The sequence below is a fragment of the Hirundo rustica genome, chromosome 6 (assembly GCF_015227805.2).
Source record: "Hirundo rustica isolate bHirRus1 chromosome 6, bHirRus1.pri.v3, whole genome shotgun sequence".
Lineage (NCBI taxonomy): Eukaryota > Metazoa > Chordata > Aves > Passeriformes > Hirundinidae > Hirundo > Hirundo rustica.
Genome location: NC_053455.1, coordinates 5,409,121 through 5,431,725, shown reverse-complemented (window position 1 = coordinate 5,431,725; position 22,605 = coordinate 5,409,121). Strand labels below are relative to the sequence as shown.

The window sequence follows — 22,605 nt, the reverse complement described above, 5'->3', positions numbered from 1 at the left end:
AGTTCAAATGTGATTTAAATCAAACCCCACATGTACACTGATGTGAACTCACTTGCTTGCCAACTCCCCCCCCGGCGGGAGGTTTGGGATGCTCTCAGTTGCTAACGTACGCATCACGTGGACTAAGTCTGGCACTCCTTCACCCTGCTTCTTTATGATCTCTGGGAATCAGAAGTACTTTTTTTGTAAGTGCAGTCCAAATTTAACTTAAAAAGATTGAAACACTCAGTTTTATAAAAAGGCAGCTTAACATTAAAAAAAAAATAAAATAAAATTAAAGTGACAGACCGTACTCAACATGGTAATTGTTAACTTTGGTTCCATAAGGAAAAACCTGTAACAGATTTGACACAGATTTACTGCTGTTAACATGCTGACTTGGTTTCAGAAATACACAGCTACCTAGTAACAGTGGGGGAAAAAAATCTTTAATGGTTTTCCTGCTATACATTAGATAGAAGATGTAATATCTTCCCACAATACGCCCAAGGCATGGGGCAGATATTAACATCAGCTTTATCGCTGCAACACAACATAAAATATTACTGCCATCACAGAAAACATAATACTTTCAAGAAATAAAAAGTTAGATATGTCAGAAGTAACTCCCATGGCTGTATGTGTATTAACCAATACTTGCACCTTGTTGCACTACAGCAACATGCAAATTTTAACTATTACACATAAATTAAAAGCCAGGGACATCACATCTAACTGACAGTTTCATCCTCAACTCAGGAGATATTTAAATACAGGGCAGGAACTTAAAGCTGATCCACTCCAGCTTCTGGGTGAAGAGAATCTGTATTGTAGCCACAGCCACGTTTGTCAAGACATTCATTCTTTATTCTTAGGCCAGAATGGTTTGGGGGGTTTTTTGAGGTGTTTTTTGTTGTTGTTGTTGTTTTTGTTTCTTTTTGGGGGTGGGGTTTTTTTGTGTTTGCTTTTTTCACTCTTCTCCTCAAGTCAAAAGAACACAATTTTATTTGAATTCAAGACATTTCAGACCATACCACCCGTGAAGAGTCACTCTTAAGACAGTGATTTTATGATGTTTAAAGAACAAGAACATTTTTAAGAATGCATCTCATTCATCTCTATGTAAACATGAGCTCTCAGAAATTGCACAAGACATGAATTATTAAGACCTGGTGCTGTTCATATTCAAGTGAATACTGTAACATGCATATAATAATGTGTACATATGTGCACATCTAGACATGCATGTATATACATGCACACTACTCCTCATGTAACAAAGCATTTACACAGTTTGAAAGTAGTTGGAATTCATCAGGATCACTTTTGAAAAATACTCAAGCATTCAGATTTTGCCCTAATTTTCCAGAAGAACATACCAAGTTTCCAGTTTATAATTTGTGAGATAAGGCACATGGAAAGCTTTTAAAACCAATATGTATGCAGTACTTTCAAGTTAAAACAAAACCTAAAAAACAACAATTGTGAATTACTTTTTGTATATGTAATGGTTTTCAGGGCTGTGTGTGTTTACAAAAACTATCAGCTCTGTTTTGCAGTCAGGCTGTGTAAATTATTTGCAAGGCATAGTGGAAACACTGCCTAGCCCTCAACCAGCATCAAACTCTGCAGCACAAAGCTTTAAGCTGTTTACTTCAAAAGCTAAATTTTAAATAAATGACACTGCACACCAGAGACACCTCAAGAACTTGCCACTTCCTCAAAACCTACAGCCAAAGTTCATTTTACCATCTAACATTTAGCAAAGAAATAATCTATGAATCTTAAATCTGAATAAGAAGCCAAGATCTCAGATTTGGTTTGCCAAGTTCCTTTATTGTGCAATTTTGAACATCTAGAATATGCTACATTGTGCTAGTGCTAAAGTTCTGCTGTACAAAAATAAGGAATTTATAGTTGACCTATACTACACAGTTTCACAACGTGTAACTGCAGTACATTTAACATACAGTCTCCACTAAATGAATACATTTATATTTTAATAAAACTGTAGATACAGACTGAATGAACACTGAAGACACAACAAATGGAGTCGGTCTGCTAGCTGTGTTTAATTTATTGGAATTCTCTTGTTTCAATACACTTTCAACCCTCCCCCCAGTCTTTAATTTGCTTTTAAACCTTCTACACATTTTCATGGCATCAAGTACTGGAAGAAAGTACTTACAACCCTAAAAGAAAGGATTCAAAAATGGGAATTCCATACAAAGTTTAAGAAAAAGTCAGGACTTTGTTTATGTGAAAATTAGGGAAGGAACATGTAACAGCTAACTTAAAATGATTTATCTCTACTTAGGTATAACTATTGCAGGGATTATCCATTACGGAATGGTTTTATGTAAAAAAAATGAGAACAGAAAAAGAAAAAGCTTAGACAAGTTTCTTCGTAGAGTCAACACATCAATAACATATATTAGTGCAAATCATAGCAACACATTTTGGAATGACTGATTACTTCTACCATGAAGTTCACATGATACTTTAGGAGTAACATTGATTTATTGCAAGTAATGGCACAAGGATGCTTCTCCACACTTGCTGCTTCTTCCATTATTTGTTGCAGCTACAAATCTGGACCACAAACATCAGGAGAGTCTTTAGTGACATGGTAAGTAGAAAAGTTTCTACATTTTTAAAAATCTGAATCATCTCTCCTTATTCAAGGTGACCATCATTATTAAATCCTATTCAGTCTTAAAATTTGCACTAATTTTTAGCATATATAAAGGTATATTCTGGGCCGAGGGGATAAAAATACAACTGGGAAAAAAAATGCACATTAGAAAAGACTGACTCTCATTACTTGTTGGACTTCACTGAGTACTGAAGTGCATAAAAATACAGAATATGCATTTTGACCAAGTTTCCATTTTAATGAATTTTAAATTTAAATTGATATTACAGATTAGTAAGATCATTCTAAAAGTATGCTTTATATTTTTAGTTCCTTCAACCAAAAATCAGACTTTTAAAGTTAAGCACTGCCACTCTTACAGCATCCTAAGATAAGAGCAAGATTATTCACTGTAGTGTGTAACATTTCAGATGCTGCAGCAGTCCTACCTTACCAGTCAATAAGGCATTATCCATTTACTTCAGAAACAATGCAATGGCACAGGAATTAAGTTAAATATAACAAAGTTACCAATTCCTGTTCTTGAAATTCTGCTTTAGTTCAGGCCTTTCATCTTTCCTCATGCATAAGTCCTAAAAGGCCAAATTCTGCAAACAGCTGATTACAAATCACTGCTGGGTTGAGTAGTGTTGACTAACTATTCATTAATTTAAATAATATTTTTGTGCAACAATTGACAAAAGATTAAGGATAACTCTAAAAATTAAGCAAAGACCCTTGAGGAGAAGTACAATATATTTCCTCAAGTTGTTCAGACATCGTCCCATTAAATTAATATTAAAGTGCTTTGTAACTACATACAGAATCCTTCTGCCTCTATGCAATTATCACGCTTTGCTCATTCCTGCAAATTTCCTATATGTATAAATGCAAAGTACCAGCAGCCAAATTCCTCGTATGTACCATAATCACATGCAGGTCAGTGTTTAGGCTCTTCCTTTCTAAAATGAAGCAGCTGTACAAAAATGCCAGCTTTCCTCACCATAACATTCCTGGGGTACGATGAGGCCAGCTGAAGATGCAGCCTCGGCTTCATCGTATTTTCGTACTCTAGGTCACGGGTTTGGCTGAACTCACACGATATCTAAGATAAGGAGGCAGTACTTGCGCAGATAAGGAGAGTTACCACACTGTGAATCAATGTGTGAACGTACAGCACACTTGTTCCTCACCCAGTCCGTGGGTGGACACACACAGCGAGCTCCTCACGCTGGTGCAAAGCCGCTCCCTGCCCTGCACAGGGGGAGCCATCTGACACTTCCCTCCCACAGTGTGACTGCACTGGGATATTCCTGCCATGCTGTCAGGGAGATTCACACCGGCACCGACTGTGCACCAACCTCTCCTCTCAGGCAAGTATGGAGATTAAAACACGGAAATGTCTGCCTGGCCATTTGTTCAGGCGCAGAACAGATGCAGTTTGCTGAGACCTGGCGAGCGAGGCCTTTGAGAAACGTAGCACTTTCTGCAGGAGCACCTACACAGGTTGTAAGCGCTTTAAAAATTGCACATGGATTTGTCTGAGCCCACAAATCCCACGCAGGCAAGTTCCCTGTGAAATTTCTGGAGCTGCACTGTGTTACCTTCACGCAAGTTAAGGAGCAAAAAAGTGCATCATGTACTCCTCTAACTTACTAATGACTGCTACCATAGCTGTGGAGAGCTCTGCCTATCGTGCCCTGTGTGCTATTAAGGATTCTTGGGAGTATACACACACATAACTAAACCTGTAACATATAGAGGAGTCCACTTCAAAAATAGACTTAACCTATGCAAATAATGCATACAGCATGTCTTAGGTTTCAGAAACAAACTCCAGGCTGTAGTTGGTTTTAAATATCAAAAGGCACTATAAATGCAGTCTTAATCAGAAATTATTTGAATCAAATTGATTTCAAATATTTTTATGTGATCCAAAAAGCCCCAGACTTATAATATCTGTTTAAAGTTTAAGAACTTCTGAAATATAAATTTAAAGAAAAAACTTTAAGTTTACTATCAGAATAAGATGTGCTCCCAGATTTTGTCATGAATGCTTAAAGTTTAGCTTTGACAAATTTCTGACATACTTTCAAATAAGTAAATATGTAAGCAGGTATTAAAGATTACAGTAATCAAGTTGTAACCCTAATATTACTGGATAATAAAATATTACAGCTAATTGATTCATACTTAACTATATGGAAAAATGGCACTCAAATTACCATCTCCGCAGACACTTTGTAAGATATTCTGATTATTTCATTTAACTCCATGTAACAGGAACCAGAAGTCACTGGTCTGAAGTTAGTGCTGTCAGCACACTCAGGAAGAACACTGAGCATGAATGAATTCTCTGCCATCCTGAGTAATTTTCAGGGCTACAGGCTGCTGCACTTTGTTAGCACAACTTTTTCAAGACATATATGAGTGCCTTTTTCAGAGGTACACAGGATGGCCAATGGCACTTGAAGGTCTATTAAAAAGCCTGAATGTGTTAAGGTTTTAGTTGTTGGAAGGGTAAGGGGGCCAGGGGTCTGTTTAGAAACAAAGTTACTTATTTTTTTTTAAATGATCCACCTTCTACTCTGCTTTCCAGGAACTTGTCCAACTCTGCCTCTCTTTTCACCGCCTCTGGTGATACCTTTGGTGCATTCGGAAAACAGATCAATATCACACTCATGTTGTCTCGACTTCCCTGGTGGAAAAGAAAAAATGATTTGAGAAATGTATACACACCAGGCTAAACACATATCAAAGCATTTTAAACACAGAAATTCACAAATCATACGGTATCAGAATCCAACTTTCACTATTATGGATTAATATTATCATTCATCTCCCTGTATCCCTTACAGAGTTCCAGGCCCATTCATCTGGTACAACACTTATGTCATTGTTTTTTCCTCTTTTATGGTCTGAAGACTACATGGAGCCAGTTACAGATACCCCATTGTCGTCTAAAAACTGACATTAGTAATAAGTGATGTATAATTACAAAGTCGTGTTCTATCTTGTTTTAAGTACCATCCAATCATTTTGTGAAAACAGCTTAATGGGTGAACAAAACCATTATTGCTCAAAAAGCACTAACCAGGAAGGTGCTGAATTCAGACAGTGCTTCCACCAAAAATCACAGCTATTAGGTTTTTTCTTTTCCTTTTCATTTAAAGCAAGAAAAGTTGCAAGTGAGAGAATTTGTTAGAAAACAAGCTGCAGGGTACCCAGGTCTTTGCAAAAAGTGTTTACATTTAAAACTCCAAATAAAGGAACCCCAATATTTGTATATTTAAAAAAACAAACACATTCTGCTTATGCAAAGTAACTGTTTGGTTTACTTTCAATACCCCTGTGCTTTGGCCCGCAAACATGCATCCATAGGCTTAACTTTTAACATTAATTAACTCCACTGATGTCAGCAAGATCAAGAACAAGCGAGTGTGCAGAACAATGGTATATGGGTATGGGGAGGTGCTGACAGCTGGCTCCTGCAAAGCTTACAGCACCCACAAGCCACTGTTCCTTTCTTGTTATTTGTTTTTAACATTATCAAACAAAAATATAACCATTATCAATCTGCCAAAGTGTTGGAAAGCAATTACAATTTTCCAGATGGGAAACAATGTTCCTGTTAGCCATGTGGGAAGAGCAGGGATGCTGTCTTGTTTCTTTAGAAAAAAGCAGGATTTTTTACTCCATGACTTCCAGCTTGCCATTGCAAAATAAGTATCAAGCTATGAAACGCAGTAACTGCATCCCACTGCAACTTATTAATACAAAGTAGAAGTTAATGCAGACAAAGTTACATAGTTTTGTTAAACAAAATAGTCTTATCTTCTACTTGAGCTGGTTTCAGAGCTGTATCACACAACAGTGAGTAAGAAATACAGTAATTAAACCAAAATAAAAATTAACTTAGGAAGTTAGGTTTTCAAAATATGAAGTCAAGGTTCATTGATTCTGCATTTATCTTGATGTAATTATGAAAGTAATATTACCACTATGTGCCCAAGAAAGCAGGAGAAGAAGAGGAAGGGGAAAAATACTCTCCAGCCTGATTAAGTCTTAAGAGTTAAACGTTTTGTAAAGTACGTTACGAAATGGAAAAGGGCAGATACTGTCTTTGGCTTGCCCATAAATTCCCATCAGCTTCTAATTTTTCACTGATCACAGTGTATCTGTACATGATTATAACCTCTTAATTAACCAAAACCACCCAGAAAAACATTGTTTCTGTTGTGTGTTCCTTCCCCCTCTATCACCATTTTTGTAGGAAACATGGTCATCACTGTGAAAGTCATGTTACCATAAATCATTGAATATTTATAGACTGGAAGCGAAGTTATTAATAACTTGCTCATAAACTTCTAACAGTGAAAACACAGTAAACTCCTTCTCTCAAGTCTGGCTACCTTGTACAAGCAGGTGTCAACTATCTCATTGCAAACTTTCTCAAGGTCATCAGTGACTTCAAGTCTGGATCTTACAAAGTCACACAGCTCTTCATTTCCCATAACATCCCAGATACCATCGCAAGCCAGGATGATGAACTGATCATCTTCTTCTGATCTCTCAATTTCATAAACTTCAGGCTCTGGTGAGACCAGCTGTTCTGTAGGACCTTTCCCATGGACACATTTGTAATCGAAGTCCCCAAGTGCCCTTGAAACAGCAAGGGAGCCGTTCACACGCTGAATCATTACGGAGCCACCTGCATTCTGTATACGCTCCTTCTCCAGCGGGTTGCTTGGTTTGTGATCCTGCGTGAAGAAATGAACCTTCCTGTTTCGACAGAGCAAACCTCTCGAGTCTCCACAGTTGATGAAGTACGTGTGTTGGGGAGAAATCATGACACCCACAGCTGTTGACCCACTTCTGTCTGCGCCATGCTTCTTCTCAGAGATGACTCTCATGTGTTCATCAATTTGCAGAAAACCTGTTCTGATGCCGTTCTTTACACTTTCCACAGATGGTGGCCCATCTGGCCCTTTAAAATCCTGGTTGCTCGTGATGTGATCTAATAAATGCTCACAGCAGTACTTGGCAACCTGTGATCCAGCGTGCCCATCATAGACAGCAAAGAAGGACCATCCGTCCAGTCCATTTGGCAAACCAATCACAGCCGTGTGCGCATCCTCCATTTCCACGCGCCAGCCTTGCATGCTGCTCAGACCGTAACGCAGCCCGTTCCCCTGCCCCTGGGCATTATGCTTCTCCATCTTTGGCTTGTCTAAAAATGCTCCCATGGTGACCTTCCTTCAGTTCTACAAACAAACAAACAAACAAAGAAGGATTATTAAGATATTTCTTAAACGCCTCGTTTAAAAATCCCGTTGGAAGATATTACATAATGGTACACGTAATGTTAAGATGACCAAAATACACAGCTATAAAGCTGATTTTTCTGTGTCTCCAGTCAAATTTGCGTTGCTTTCATCTGATTTAAACAAGGACACTACTATGAGCTGAACTGCACTTTTCATATTTTTGTATTTTCAGCTGTTTTGCTTGAAAAATTTATATTCACTGTCATTCATGGTTCTGACAAAAGCCTCTAATAGAACTACGTATGAAATGAGTTTCAAAGAGGACTTGTTAACTGGCACACATCTGAATGGCTGTTCTCTGCAACTACTGAGCCATGAAAGAGTTCAATGTTTCCAGGACACTGGCATTCCCTAGATCCCTACCTGCTGGCCACAAATTCCTGCTAACACTGCTTTTCTGGTAGTGATGGGAAAATGAAAGCAAATTGATAAGGGTTTTTTTTTTTTTTTCCCAGAAGGGGGTTTCAGGGTTTTATGGCTTTGGTTGTTACTTGTCTTTTTTTTTTAAGAGAAATTATAAGAATGACCAAGGGGATGCCAGAGCCTGCATAAAGGAAAAAGCAACACTGGATAAACCAGGAGCAGGACTGGGAAGGAACAGAGCAGCCGTCCCTTTAGGCAGCAGCAAGCCATTAGTTTGGCTCAGCCATCTTGTGAAAGCTCATCCTTAGATTTTTGGTTAAATTACGCAGCAGCTTCTCAGATGTCTGTGCTGCAGATTTACTTAAAACCCTCAAGTATTCATGCTTCACTGAAAGACAACTGCCCCTGACAAGTCTGAGGAAATCCCTCTGGAAATAAAATCACACGTATTGTATATTCTTGTGTGAATCAAGATTCAAGCTAGACCCATACACTGCACACCCTCTCCTCCCTCACCTCCCCCTTGGGATGTGATGCAGCAAATATTCATGCTTAAGAGAATAAGAGTTGTATTTGCAGGCAGTGTAAACTGACTGGTTTATCTTCATGGTTTTCACACCCTAACCATCCAACCCACCCTTCTAATCCACATTGCTTTATTTGTGCATTCATTATTAAAAAATCATACAAAATAGGTCACACATTTTACATACTTGCAAATTATGCCTAGGGAAGCATCAAAGAGATTGCAAATCACTGTTATAGAATACAAAGTAAGGGAACAAAACTATGAGCTTTTCTATTTGAAGACTGTGGACAAAAAATTAGCTGTGAAAAGAACCTCAGAAACAGATTTTACCTGAGGCCCCTAACTAACAGCTGCGCTGCACTCAGAAAAATCAGTACAACAGGGGTTTTAGAAATGTTTAACTTGACCATGGAATACATTTGACCTGTTTTCTAAGTGACAACATCACGTTTTTATAACATGCTTTTATCACAATACAGCACCAGCTATTAGTGACACCATATATCCAACAAAGCTCTTCACACTGTCTCTTCCAGACACCGTCAACCTTTCTGAAACATCTGTGTTAGAATAAACAGTCAAGAAATGTTTATATTTGCTCTCACCACAACAGTGATTCAAATGCGAGGCATGGGGACTGGTTATGCGCTCTTTGGCTCACATGCTTTGTTAATAAAAACAAAACACATACTTCAGCTGTATGGGGATGGCAGCAGCGATTCACCTCTGCTTCCCCTCACCCCAAACCTTGCTCGGGAGCTCTGTCTCTTCTCAAGTGAACACAAAATATTGATGCCCAAGCAAGCTGTAACTAACCAACAAAACAGAGCGTGCATGCTGTGTGTCTTGTGTCCCAAGCACATGCAGGAGGTTCACATTACTGCAGTTGCTAGGAAAAAAATATGACTTAAGACTTTTTTATCTTCACATGCAACTCTAGTGAAGTCAGAGTGATCAAAATAATTACAGAATGCTGTTGTAAATCACATGGGAAATTATTTTGCTGAATAAAACTTTTTATTTATTCTATCATAGGAACAGAGTAACACTGAATGTTCTCTTTGTTGGGGAGATCATTAAATAGAATGCAGATATTCAACTTTTTCACCTTAATTTAGAGCTCAAAAAGCAGAAACTGCCCTGGCAAATATACTTTTGTGAGGTATTTGACATTACTGCTGTATTTAAAATAAAACAGAAAAACATTAAGAACGGGGTACAGTTACACTGACCTCAAACACTGTTGAAATCTGGACTAATAAGGGTCATTTTTCTTCTCATCTCTCACCTTAGTATACACGCAACATTCAGAGCTGTGCTTTGTAAACTGTCCTGCTCAGTAGTTTATCATGTAAATTAGAAATGTGTACAGGCAGCCTGTGTGAAGTTGTAGCAACTACAGAACTGCTAGCACACCTTCTAAGTTAACAAATCACTCTCCATTTAAATACCAAATTGCCTTATCCCTTCCCAGAAGGCAACCTGAAAGCTGGTGGTCTTTCAGGCTAAGCTTTGTAGTGAGATGTTGATCCAGGATTCTTCAAGGGTGAGAGTTGCCCACCACGGGTGAGAATACAGCCAGGCAAAAGGAAAACCACAATGTGGCCATGGAACAACTAGTTCAGAAATTGCCCACAGCCCACAAGATGAAGTGATCCCCTTCCGAAAACTGCAATAACAGACTGCAGTTGCCTTCCCTGCTACACTCCAGCTAACCAGACTTTCACCAGAACAGCAGTCTAAACCTGCAGAAGGATAGGCCAGGTTTTCAAAATCCTCACACTATATCTGCAGAATAAGCGTTGTTTACTTGTGGATAGGATGAACGTGCCAGACCTTCAGTTTTTTCCCAAAATTTCAATTCTCATTGAGAAAAATTGCAGCTAAAATTGACCAATCTGTGAATTCTAATGAATTGGAGACTACCTGCTACTTCTCCCCTCATACTCTTAATGGGTAGTTAAAACCTACTTGAAGAATTTCAAGAGTCTCAGCTGTGAACAAAAAGAATCTTAGTTCTACAGGAAGGGATGGACCCACACAGAGAAATGCTGACATAAGAAAACCATGCCTCCCTCCTACTAAAAATACCTTTTAGACTTGTTTTTGAGTCCATATCTATGGAAACATCTTTCAAACACCGGTGTCTACCTAAATTATGAGCACATTTGTCATTCTTTGATGAGGTGCTTTGTGCACTACAGTGACTGAGTTGGAATGACACCTTTGGTTAAGCTCATAACTCTGTATGCAAATCTGATTAACCTATAGCAGTGCAAGTGCCCAAGTTACAGCATGACTTTGTTATGTAAAAAACAGACCCAGAACAGACTGCATGCAATGCGTGCAATACATAAACCAGATCCTGAACATGGCTTAACTCGGCTTCTCTTTATGTCTTTAGTCATCTTTTTTAAGAGGAGCCCTCATTTTATGATCTTTATTCTCCATATAATTTTACTATCTTAATCCAGTCACACATTTCTACATAATCATGTCAGAAAACTGCAGTCTCACGGCAGGAGACAGAACCAGTCCTTTACTCTGGAATCCTCAGCTTTCGGGGTGCTTGAATGATGCACTTATGTACTGAATGGGACAGACGTTCTTCCTCTTCTCATTAAAGGCAAAGTAAGAGAAAAGGCACTTTAATCACAAAGTTTAGTGGAAAACGTACACCACCTTTTTTTCCTTAAAAAAGGACCATTCTGAACAGTACTATAAGGGTGGTGCCTCGTAAAAAGGTCAGAGGTGCAACATTTTCTTCATAATTGTGAGTCTCACACATCATCTGGTGCTACAACTGCACAGCCATCAGGCAAGCAAGCTTCAATTTTAATCTAAGATGTTTCCTGGATCACCATTTCCATACCAGTGACTTCCACTAGTTTTAGGTCCTAAAAGAGAAGAGCAGTCAAAGTTTCTGGATTTTGGCTCTGAAGAACAGAGAGGCATCTGAACAAAACTAGATGTGAAAATGGACCCCTGTGAGCAGAAATGAATGTGCAGGGGTGCATCTCTGCATCTACAAGTGCATTTTAAGCACGATTTCTGAAGCACTGATTTTGTGGAGGTCAAACTGAAGGACAGCCTCTCCAGCAAGTGCACAGAAAACTTAAGTTGCAGTTTGCAGACAGAAAAGTAAGAATACTGTACACGGCCTAGAAAGATCAACACAAATAATAAGATCTTGGATAAAACACAAGAGTGCCAAAATTCAAAGGACTGCAGCATTAGAAACAAAACTGAAATAATGAATGGAGCATGCCAAAGAGTCAGTAGCTAAAGTCCTTGAAAGTAGATGCAACTGGAGAACAGAGTGGCAAAGAAAAAAGAGGGTAATTAGTATACCAGGCCATGGACAACCCTGGACAACCACAGATACATCACTGGAATGCATGAAATCTCTTTGCCCCTTCATTTGTTCTTCAAATTGTGCTATCCAGGCAGCACAACTGTAATGCTTTCTGCTACACAGGAAAATAAATTTTACTGTTTTGCTATTTGCTTGTTCATTTGCCTGAAGGTTCAAATGAAGATAAGCCCTAAATTGTTCACAAAGGACAGTTAATGCAACTCCACATACCCCTACAGAAATACAAATTTATTTTTCCAAGGATTTTGGACAAAGATTTGATCGTTTTGTCCAAGAAAACTAACCACCCCCATCTGAAACTTTCACTTGAACAATATGTAAATTAATAATCCTTTTTAAACAATGCTCAACTTGTATTCATTCCACTAGGATAAGCTGCTTACATGAACCACACTGAAGTCACAGGCACTTGTTCTAACTAAGCTGAGAAATACCCCACACTCCAATTTCCTGGAACAATTCACTCAGTGACATTACACCCCATGTGTTGTAATGGGGACCAGAGAGAAAGATTACAACCTTTACTTGAACTACAGGACACAGAGCAAGTCATCAAATTATACAGACTGCTACTGACTAGAAAAAGGGCATTTGTTCACTTCAACTCCAGCCTGATCCGCAGTACTTTTCCCTCTGCCTTAAGCAGGCTGGATGCAGTAGCAGACAGCATGTAATTGTGCAAACGTGGAAACATTTTCAGAAGTTACAGCCTCTTGAATGAAAAACTGACAGCACATACTGGATGCCCCAAATCAATTAATTTTAACAAACAACATGTCAGAGAACATCCCGGGGATCGGAAGAATGACTAAAATAAAACAGAACACGCAGATGAGGAGACATAATTACACCACAGTCATGGGCTGAATGAAGTCATGAAAAAGCTTCTTGCCAATGAAACTATTTAAAAACTATTGGAGGCTATATGACTGAGTTCTGGCGCTCACGGTTCGAAACATCAATAAAACACCAAAAAAATTACAGTTGATGTTTCCGAATGTGTACTTGCAGACACATGAATACATGGCCAGCTACGAAACGTGAACTGCTTATGAAAAATAAGTAAAAGAAATAAAATACAGAAGTGGGGATCTTTCAACAAACACGGACTAACCCACCATTTCCCCACCAGAACATTTGTTTCTTGGGGATGCAGCTGTAGTCTGTGTTATATTTCAGCAAGACAACTGCAAAAGGAAGAACATAAACAACCCATATGGGTAAGAAAATTTCTAATAACGTTAAGAACTTTTAGTTTAGGACAGATGTAGGCGGTATGGCTTGTGGCAGACAAAAAAAACCCCAAAAACCAATACCAACAAAAACAACTCCAAAAAACCAGAAGAAGCAAGTTAATAACTCTGTGTGCATGAAGGAAAGTATGAACTGTTCCAAACTTCCCCAACTCACCCTCCCTGTCTCCCAGTAATTAATATGCAACAATGATGGCTATTACAACTTCACAGCACAGCAGAAAATACTAAATAACCGCACCTCTGATACAAACACCTATGAGTTCTGACCTCTTAATAGCTAGTCCACAGGCACTACCATTTCACTGAGCTAAGTTGTTCAGAGAGTTGTTTTTTTTTAAGCATAACTTCTGCATAAAATCCCTTCTCCTTGCTAGGAGCTGACAGCCTTTCCAAATTCCTCCCTGTACTAAGCAGCAAAATATTTTATCCCACGTGGTGTGTATGGCAGGGCAGGTAGGATTTAGGAGAGGATTATTAAACCCTTCTGGAACACAGAAGGTAACCATTTCTAAGTTAACACCCTCCCTCCAACAACATGTTTCAGCTTCTTCTTAAAACGTTATTTTCTGCTCCTACCTACCCTTCCTGCAGACAACTAAACCTGTTCCAAGGTTAAATGAGAAGGTTCTCAATATGAGTGTATGTTGGCTGAGGTTCAAACTCTCTCCAGCAGAGGCATGTGTAATCTGGTTTTTGCAAAAGGAAGCCCTGGACAGTGAAGTAGATAATTCACCTCAAACAAATTGTTCCTTCGGAAGTTTCAAAGATGGTGATGTAGTTTCAAGAATTCTTTATGGAGTTAATTTTGCAATTTGGTCGGTTGTGGAATAAACTAAGTTCTTTCCAGAATTACCAAGACCCCTGCTGGGAATGAAAAATCACCACATTGATTCTGAGAGGAAATACAACTTGCATCCCTGAGTGCCAGTCACTCACCAGGATCCTAACATGACTGGCACCTTCAGAACACGATTAAATGAGTATTTCTTGGCCCAGACAGAATTCTTGCTTCTTTCTAAATATCTGTACTACAAATTAGAAGTGGGAAGGCACGAGAGAAGAAAACACAGCAGCATCCAACTATGAGCAACCCAATCACGATGAAAAACTACGTAGACAACCAAAATGGCACTAACAGGAACGATGAAAATCAATGAGGTAGCTCTGCATAAAATCACGTGCTGCTCTCTGAACAGCATGAGAATGAAAACGCCAAGGTCCTTGCTTGAAAGCATTAATAAGCAGAAAACATGCCCATGCTGGTGCTGAGTTCAGCACCTTTCTGGTTATACCTCTTTTTCAAAGATTTCTTACTTAGAAGTGTTGGTAGATAAACAAGAGACATCCATTTTAGACAAAAAGCTTAGACAACTGCTTTGTTAACAGTGCAGAAATTCCTGCAGGCTCCAGCCAAAATTCAGAGCCCCACTGAAGCAACAGAAAAAAAGAACTGGAAGATCCAAGGAAGCTGCTGTCTGTGTAGACAGAATTTGGGAGAAAGAAAGGCCTTGCTTCAGTTTATATATCAATGAGATGCAATGAGATTCAAATTTTTTGAAAGAGCAAGGCAAACACGTGAATTTAAGGATTCCAACCAAGCTGCTCATGACAGAAGGAGTACAGAGTGCTACACAGACATTCCAACAGAACCTCCACACAGCAATAGTTTCACCACAAAGAAAACATGGGTGAAAAGGAAACAGAAAGAGACAACCCAGAAGAATGGGGCTATAGTAAGTCATAAAAGTTGAATTACAATTTTTCCAGTATTTGTAATACCATGGGTGTTCTGCCACTGTCATTTCTCATCATAGCAGATCATTTCCCCACTCCTAAACATTGTGGGCCTAACTGAAAACACCTACTTGAGTAGGAATTAAGAGTGCAAGAATTTAACAAATCTGAACATATCAAATAATTCAAATAACAGCTTAAACCCCCTTTTTCTCTAAATTTCTTTTTTTCTTTTAATGTCCTATTTACAGCTTGAAGTTAAAAAAAAAAAAAAAAAAAAAAAAAAAGTTAAAGATTCACAGAGGAATGTTCTCTTTAGAGGAAGGCTCACATAATTCCACTGCCATTTTGGTGTCAAAGGAAAAAAAACAAACCTAACCAAACAAAAAGCATTTACTTTTTTTATCAAGTTCAGCTAAACCTATTCAGAAAAATCAAGATAACTGGGGATTCCAAGGCCATGCTGCTGCCCTTAGCCAAAAGAGTGAAGATATTGGGTAAAGAGTCCCAGACCAGAATTACTTTTGTCCACGACTGTTCTGGTTGTTCAAATGCAATTGGAGTGAAATCCAGCTACTGCCAGTTTGTCCTTGTCAGTGTTTTAGCTAAGTGTTAAAATAAACCAGGAAAAAGATGCTCCGTGGAAAAAGGTCCCGATGGGATTATTCGCTGAAACTCCAAAAACAAAGGGAGGCTCAAATAACAATAATTTAAAAATCAATAAAACAGTAACTGTATTAACTGAGCTATTCCTGAAATATGGGGGAAAATTTACATTCACACAGTCATTCAATTCAGGAAACTGCCATTTTTTTTACAGTTGGTATTGTTTGTTGCCTGTGGTAATGTGTACAAATCCTTACAGAACCCCACCATCCCTCTGTTGTATTGTTTCACTGACAACCTCACCATAAACATCTTAAAAATTCAGGTAATACATTCCTATATATTTCAATAAAACTGAACACACAGAATCATCCCTCTATCTGCTCTTTAATTTCTTCTATGTTTTTAGCTGCTCACCAATGTCACTCCTCCTTCTAAAAACAAATTATTTAAAGCTTTCCAACTTCAGATATTCCTAACTTCAACAAGAAACACTGGCCAACTGTTTATGGTTTGTCTTCTGAGAAATTTATTTTAACAATATGGCAGAATGAAAACCCAAGTGAAAATAAAGTTTATACAGATAGAGCCTGGGAGTAAAATAAAAATAAACTATTTTGAGAAAACACAACCAGTATGCGTGTGTCCAATAATTAGAAGATGATGTTTGCACGAAGGCCTCAAAACTTCCTGTTTAGTCAATCGCTCAATATTATGAAATAACACACAAGCAATTTCCCAGACTTTCACTTTACATGAAAACATTTGTGGGGTTCTAATCTCAGCAATGTTAACAGTATTCTGGTGGAAATATAGGAAAAGCAGCACACAGGAGAGACTTGAAACCTGATGACTACACACGGGAATAAAATGGCCATAAAATAGGAAATGTTCTGAAGTTACAGCTGTAACCTGGCTTTGCTTGCAAGGAAATGACATCAAAACTATGCCAGAAGCACATTAAGACCTGGAAGTCAAATCCTCAAAGCTTAGGAAAAGCTGGAGTTTGCTCATTTGTACACACACAGAGCTTTCATTTACAAAGCTATTTTGCCTTCATGTCCCCAGCATTCCTATCTCATTAAAAGAACAAGGACAGAGGATGACTGCTGCAATAAAATAGATTTTTCACCCAAGACTACATAAAAATATAAAAAAGAAACCAATGAGGAAAACAACCCTATTGTTCTTAGCCTTTTACGCAGACAGAAGCTTTCAGGACAGAAAGCTTTCCTCTGAGGGGCACACCGATTGCCAAGTTCACTTCTATCACTACCAGCAAAGAGGTGATTTTTACACGATAAACAAGGCAGTAAAGGTGATCCTCTCACTCCAAACCAGAGTTCACGACAGCTCTAAACATGCTGGTCATTTAATGAGGACATTGTCTTCAAAAATCACAGCAGTGCTAATGCAAGCATTTCCTAAGCTTACAGGCCTTGCTCTGCAGCCTCAGAATGGTTTTTTACAGGGAGCAGCAGCAGTTGATTTTTAACAAGAGTCTGTCCAAATACTTGCTGTAATTGACTGAGGGAACTAGAAAATTATTTACTGACAGCAACTGAGTCTTTCTTCATTAAATTTTCCTACAATTTAATGCTAGCTGCTTAACCGCCCACATTTTTCCACATTCTGCACTCCTTTCCAAAGACTGGGTTTCACTGAACAGCTGGAGAATTCCTTAAACTCATCTCTAAACACAAAGAGCTCAGGCACGGTTTACACAGTTCTCCTGGCTACTGCATTTTAGGGCATTTCTAAGGAAAAAATACCACAGAACCTAATGGACAAATAGCTATGATATATGGTCAAGAATAATACAGGCTACCATTCCAATTTCAGATGACAAGGACAGTTGGCAGTAAAAATGAATTGCAAACGGATATAGAAAATCCTTCAAGTTACAGCTGAGGCCCAAACATGAGAGCACATTTCATTCTCTAGGTCACAATCCAGCAAGGCATTTAAGATGAGAGCAACATCACAAATGTGAGTAGTCCCACATAATTCAGCTGCACGTGGTGTATCACCATAAGCACACTGAAGTGCTTTGCTTTATTTAAACTGCAGCTATCAAAATACAAGTCATGTTACACTTGAGTTTGTTGGGTTTGTAAATTGTTATCTTAGAAGACTTAAGAGGGTTTTTTTATCTACTACAGTAGTCTTACTTTTGAGAATTAATCTGTTAGCAATTAAGAGGCAAATGTATTTTTCCTCTTTGTAAACTGCATTTCTCTACATTTCAATATTGAAACATGGTTAGCCAGTTTTGCTTTCTTCTTTGTAGCACTCTTAGACACTCTTTTGATATGTATAGATATATTCTGCTATGAAGGCTACATGTTTAACAGTAGAAGTGTACTTCATTGGAACTGTCAGTGAAAGAAGTTTTTATCCTGTTGTTTTAGTCAGATATAAACACCTTTTGAGAAGAGCTGTTAAAAAAAATCTGAGCAACTGTTTCATGTATTTATAAACACACTCTGTTCTGTAGACTCCAACAGGCAGCTGAAATATCCATTAGTGAATTGTACTGGTATTTGTGTTTAAACACAAACAAAATAAATAATAATAAAAAAAGATAGCAACCTGACAAATCTGTAACTCAGTATGTGGTTTAACAGGGAGCGGAGTTTAGCAGACAAATACAGAAAAGCAGACCTTGCAGCAGTGGTTTAACACCAGAAATACCCAGTGGTTTCTGCCTCTACCCCGGAACAAAAATCAGCCCACTCCCATGGTATTGCACTTGCCTTCTCCTCCTGCCCTGATTACAATTCCCTTGGTCTAAACATTCTTCCCAGTCTTAAGAGGCAAGTGATTTACTCTAGAGATATTAAATCTTAATAAATGCTAAATTGTTCCTTCACAGACAGAGAGCAACATAAAGAAGCTACAAGTAGAAAATGTTTTCTCCACTGTGATCTGCACCACATCATGGCTCAAATATATGAATCCTCCTTTAAAAATATCTTTTAGCTTTGATGAATGAATGTACATAAAATGCCAAAAACATTTATGCTGTACATTTTGTACATTTATGCACATACCCAGGATCTTCTAAATATGCTAAGAACACTGTCATTTTTTCAGGGATTACATACTGTATACACAGGCTTGATACTTTGCATTTGCCATTCATTCAATGAAGAGGATTGTAGTTAAGCATGTGTAAATGTTATAGAAGTTTATTTCTTATCCTAGTATTCTAAACTGAAATTTGGATCATGTGATTAAAACTAGAGAGGATCAGTAAGAGTTCAGCAACCAAGTATTATCCAAAAAGAGATTTATTTCCAGAAGAACAATTGAGACAAGTTGCATCATTTAGAAAGAAACGGATGATACATCATTTTTTTAAAATAAAAAACTAAAAGTCAAGTATGATTTATGAGAAAAGAGGAGCAAAAATTACGAAGGTCCACATGCTATAGTAAGAATAAATGCAGTTTGTCTCAGGCTTAACAATGATAAACCATTATTGTCTTGACTTCAAACATTACTATTATTCAAGTCTTTAAAATGTCTCTGGTTTGCAGAGGCAAAATGAAAACAGATCTTTTACAGAACTTCCCATTCTAAAACTTATTTGTTTATTTATTAGCACAACCTGCATCATTCCATCACTTAATTGCAATGCCGTTCTGCTTGGCCAATTACGTAAGTGTTTTGTACATCAGAATAGACCCGAACACGTGAAAATTGAGCCAATAGCAATGCCAACATTTTAGTAAGAAATAAGCTATTCTTAAATTATTTATATTTAGGTCATCTTGTAAAAGCAGCTGCTTTACATTCCCTAGTCACTAAAAATGAAAAGTGCAATAAGGTCTCTTATTGACAGCTGCATTCAAAAACATACCAGTTACATAAGTTTGCAAATTATACTGTGCCAGAGTTAAATATCTAAGCATTTTAACAACAGTTCTCAAAATGCTATCTCAGCAAGAATGACTCAACTCCACTGTATAAGCTGCACTCCAGATAAGAAGCAACCAGCTCGATTTTATAGAAAAAAAAACCCCAACAAAACAACTTTTTAGTATTCTGCTTTAATTCAAACTGCTCCGAGTGAGTTCTGCTTGTTTGGACCTGCAAGCTTCGCCAGTCATTTGGCATTTCCATCTCTCCTCGCTTTCAACAAAAATATCCCGAGCATACTTACAGACAGTTAGGGAAATACTTGGAAAACAGGAATAGTTTTCTACTGTACCTCCAGGGGAGAGATTTACCTTACAACCACCAAGCAGAGGACTAAACCTGTAAACCAGAGCTAGGCCCTGACTATGGGAAAAACATGGCTGTGCCAGGAGAGTGTGAGGACAGACAAACTCTCTCCATGTTTATCCGAGGATTTTACCAGAGATCTCTGGGAGGAAAACTGGCATGATACATCAGCATGTCTTTTAGCCCAGTCTCATGTACAAAAGCGAGACCCAGAAAGCACTGGGAGTGAAAACTTTAGGAGCAGCCAATGCTGGTGCACCAGTCCAGACTGCTGTCCTTTAACACCTTCCCTATGAACACTACTGGGAATGGATAGGTAGAGTGAGAAACTTCCCTGGCCCACGTTCTCTCTGATGTAATTCATAGAAGAAACTATGAATAGCAACAGATGGGAAGTTATCAGAGAAGAAATGTGGCTAGAAATTGCACAATTCTTGGCCATTTGGCAACTCACTCAGGGACCTGAGTAACAGTAGTCATCCAGCCTTAACTGCACCAGTACTTCACAAAATCTGCTTCAGCCACCTAATTACTGAAACAGCTCAGGAGAGTGCCACAAGGACTCATGTTTGGAAATTCATTTCTTAGAATCACAAGAGTTAGAAGTTCTACTTTATAAATTGATTCTGCTCACTCTGATGCTAAATATCACAATCTAAAATGTGATATTTCCAGCTACTGCTCTCGTGATCTAAAATTGTCTTTTCTGCTTTAAAAAAAATTAAAATCTCCTTCGGATGAAATACCTTAAGGACCTCAAACCTTAAGGTTACCACAGAGACCAGCCCAATGCACAGCACTTTCCCATTTGACAGAAGGTACAGCTCAAAAAAATCTAGTTCTTCCCAAGTGCTACTGTAAACTTTAACATCAGTTCTGTAACCACAAAATTTTGCCATCCACATGGCAGCACTAAGAAATATTTTAATCGCACCAAATAAATACAAATACATATCAAACAGATGTCTGCAAAATCAATTCTCCTGAAACTATTAACCTCCAGCCTGTCTTAAGCTTGTATCACAGCTACTCGAATACAATCTAACCTAACAAAAAGGTCAGACACACGCTCAGAACCTCTGGCATTTCCCAATTATCCAACATATCACCGCACAACTTTCTCACCGAGGACAGCATTTTCTTCCACGGACTTTTACCAAGCACGCCGTGACAGATCACAGATCGTCAGCGCAACCTTTGCTCGAGACATCGCTTTCAAAGGCACCGAAATCTCTCACAAACTTTAAACGCCCGAAAGGCGTTGGCGAGGGAAAGCCGCCCGCTGCATCACCATGTCACTATTTGGGGAGCGCTTGATGCTCCGACCCTCGCCAGGGTGGGGTGCTTTATAAATAGATGCGTGTTGTTTTTTGTTTTTATTTTTTTTCTTTTCCCCAGTCCGGTGCCGTGCCCCGAGCGTTCGGGTGGCGATGGGAGAGGAGGCTGTTTATAGCCTTTATTAAATGAACTCCGGGCGAGGAAAGGAGGGGGCAGGGAGAAAGGGAAAGCTGCTACTCCTACCTGAGCCAGGCCCAGACCCCGCCGCTCACCCTCCTCCCGCCGTGCCCGGGGGGCTGCGGGGACACCCCCACCCTCGGCAGGCGCCTGCAATGCAGGGGCTGCGCAGGGGGCTCCCGGCAGCCGCATCCCAGCAGGATCGCTCCCCCCTTCCCCTTCCCCATCCATCTCCCTCCCTCGGGCCGCCCGACCCGCTCCCAGCTGCGCCGCCGGGGATGGCGCCGAGCTCCCGCGCTCTCCGCGCTCCGCCGCCCCCGGTTGTTTACAGGCCCCGGGGCCCCGCAGCGCCCCGGCCCCGCCGCCCCCTCACCCCGCCCCGGCCCCGCACTGCGCAGCGCCACTTACCCCCCCGGCCGCGGCGTCGGCGCCGGCTGTGCGGGCAGGGCCGCGCTCCCGGCGGTGCGCGGGGGAGAAGGGGAAGGAGGGGGGGACGAGGAGGAGGAGAAGGAGGGGGGCACCCGGCTGGCGGCCTCGCCTCAGCTCATTCACAGGGCGGCTCTGTGCCCAGGGGGAGCCCAGCGCTCATCTCGCCCCCGCCGCCGCCGCCGCCACCGCCGGCGCCCCCCCCGTCCCCGTCCCCCGCCCGAGCTGCTCCGCGCCCACCCGCGCAGCGCCGCGCGGAGCGCCGGCCGCGGACGGACGGACGGACGGACGGACGGACACACGGACACGCTCGCACTGCGCTGCCGCCGCCGCCCCTCTGCGCAGGCGCGCACGCCGCAGGGGAGGGGAGGCGGGAGCGCGCGCGCGCGCCCCCGCGCCCTTTCCCTCCTCGCCGTCTCCCTCCCCCGTTTTTTGTTTTTTTTTTTAATAAATCGCATAATTAAAACACCCAAAAAAGCGCGACAAACTGAGCTCGTCAGAGGGGAAAAGAAAAAAAAAAAAAAAAAAGGAATACTTTAAAAAAAAAAAAAAAGGCCGGGGGAAAAAAAAAAAAAAAAAAAAAAAAAAAAAAAAAAAAAAAAAAAAAAGCAGCAAAGCAGCACCCCGGCAGGATACCCGGATGTCGCACGGAGCGGGGCCGTTACGGGTATTACATCACCCTCCGCCCC

The 22,605-nt window shown here is 39.9% G+C and overlaps 1 protein-coding gene across 2 annotated transcripts in view; it reads right to left on the bottom strand.

Annotated features, from left to right (window-relative positions):
- Window positions 1-22,104, bottom strand: part of PPM1A (protein phosphatase, Mg2+/Mn2+ dependent 1A) — a 34,707-nt gene extending 12,603 nt beyond the window's left edge. The window contains exons 1-4 of one of the 2 annotated variants that reach the window (XM_040065971.2): window positions 21,899-22,104; window positions 7,027-7,878; window positions 5,195-5,312; window positions 53-161 (exon numbers count right to left, since the gene is read on the bottom strand). In XM_040065971.2, coding sequence (XP_039921905.1) covers window positions 53-161; window positions 5,195-5,312; window positions 7,027-7,860 — 1,061 coding nt within the window. In that variant the 5' untranslated portion in view covers window positions 7,861-7,878; window positions 21,899-22,104. The remainder of the gene's footprint in view (window positions 1-52; window positions 162-5,194; window positions 5,313-7,026; window positions 7,879-21,898) is intronic. The other variant, XM_040065972.2, reaches the window with a different exon arrangement.
- Between the last annotated feature and the right edge of the window lie 501 nt (window positions 22,105-22,605).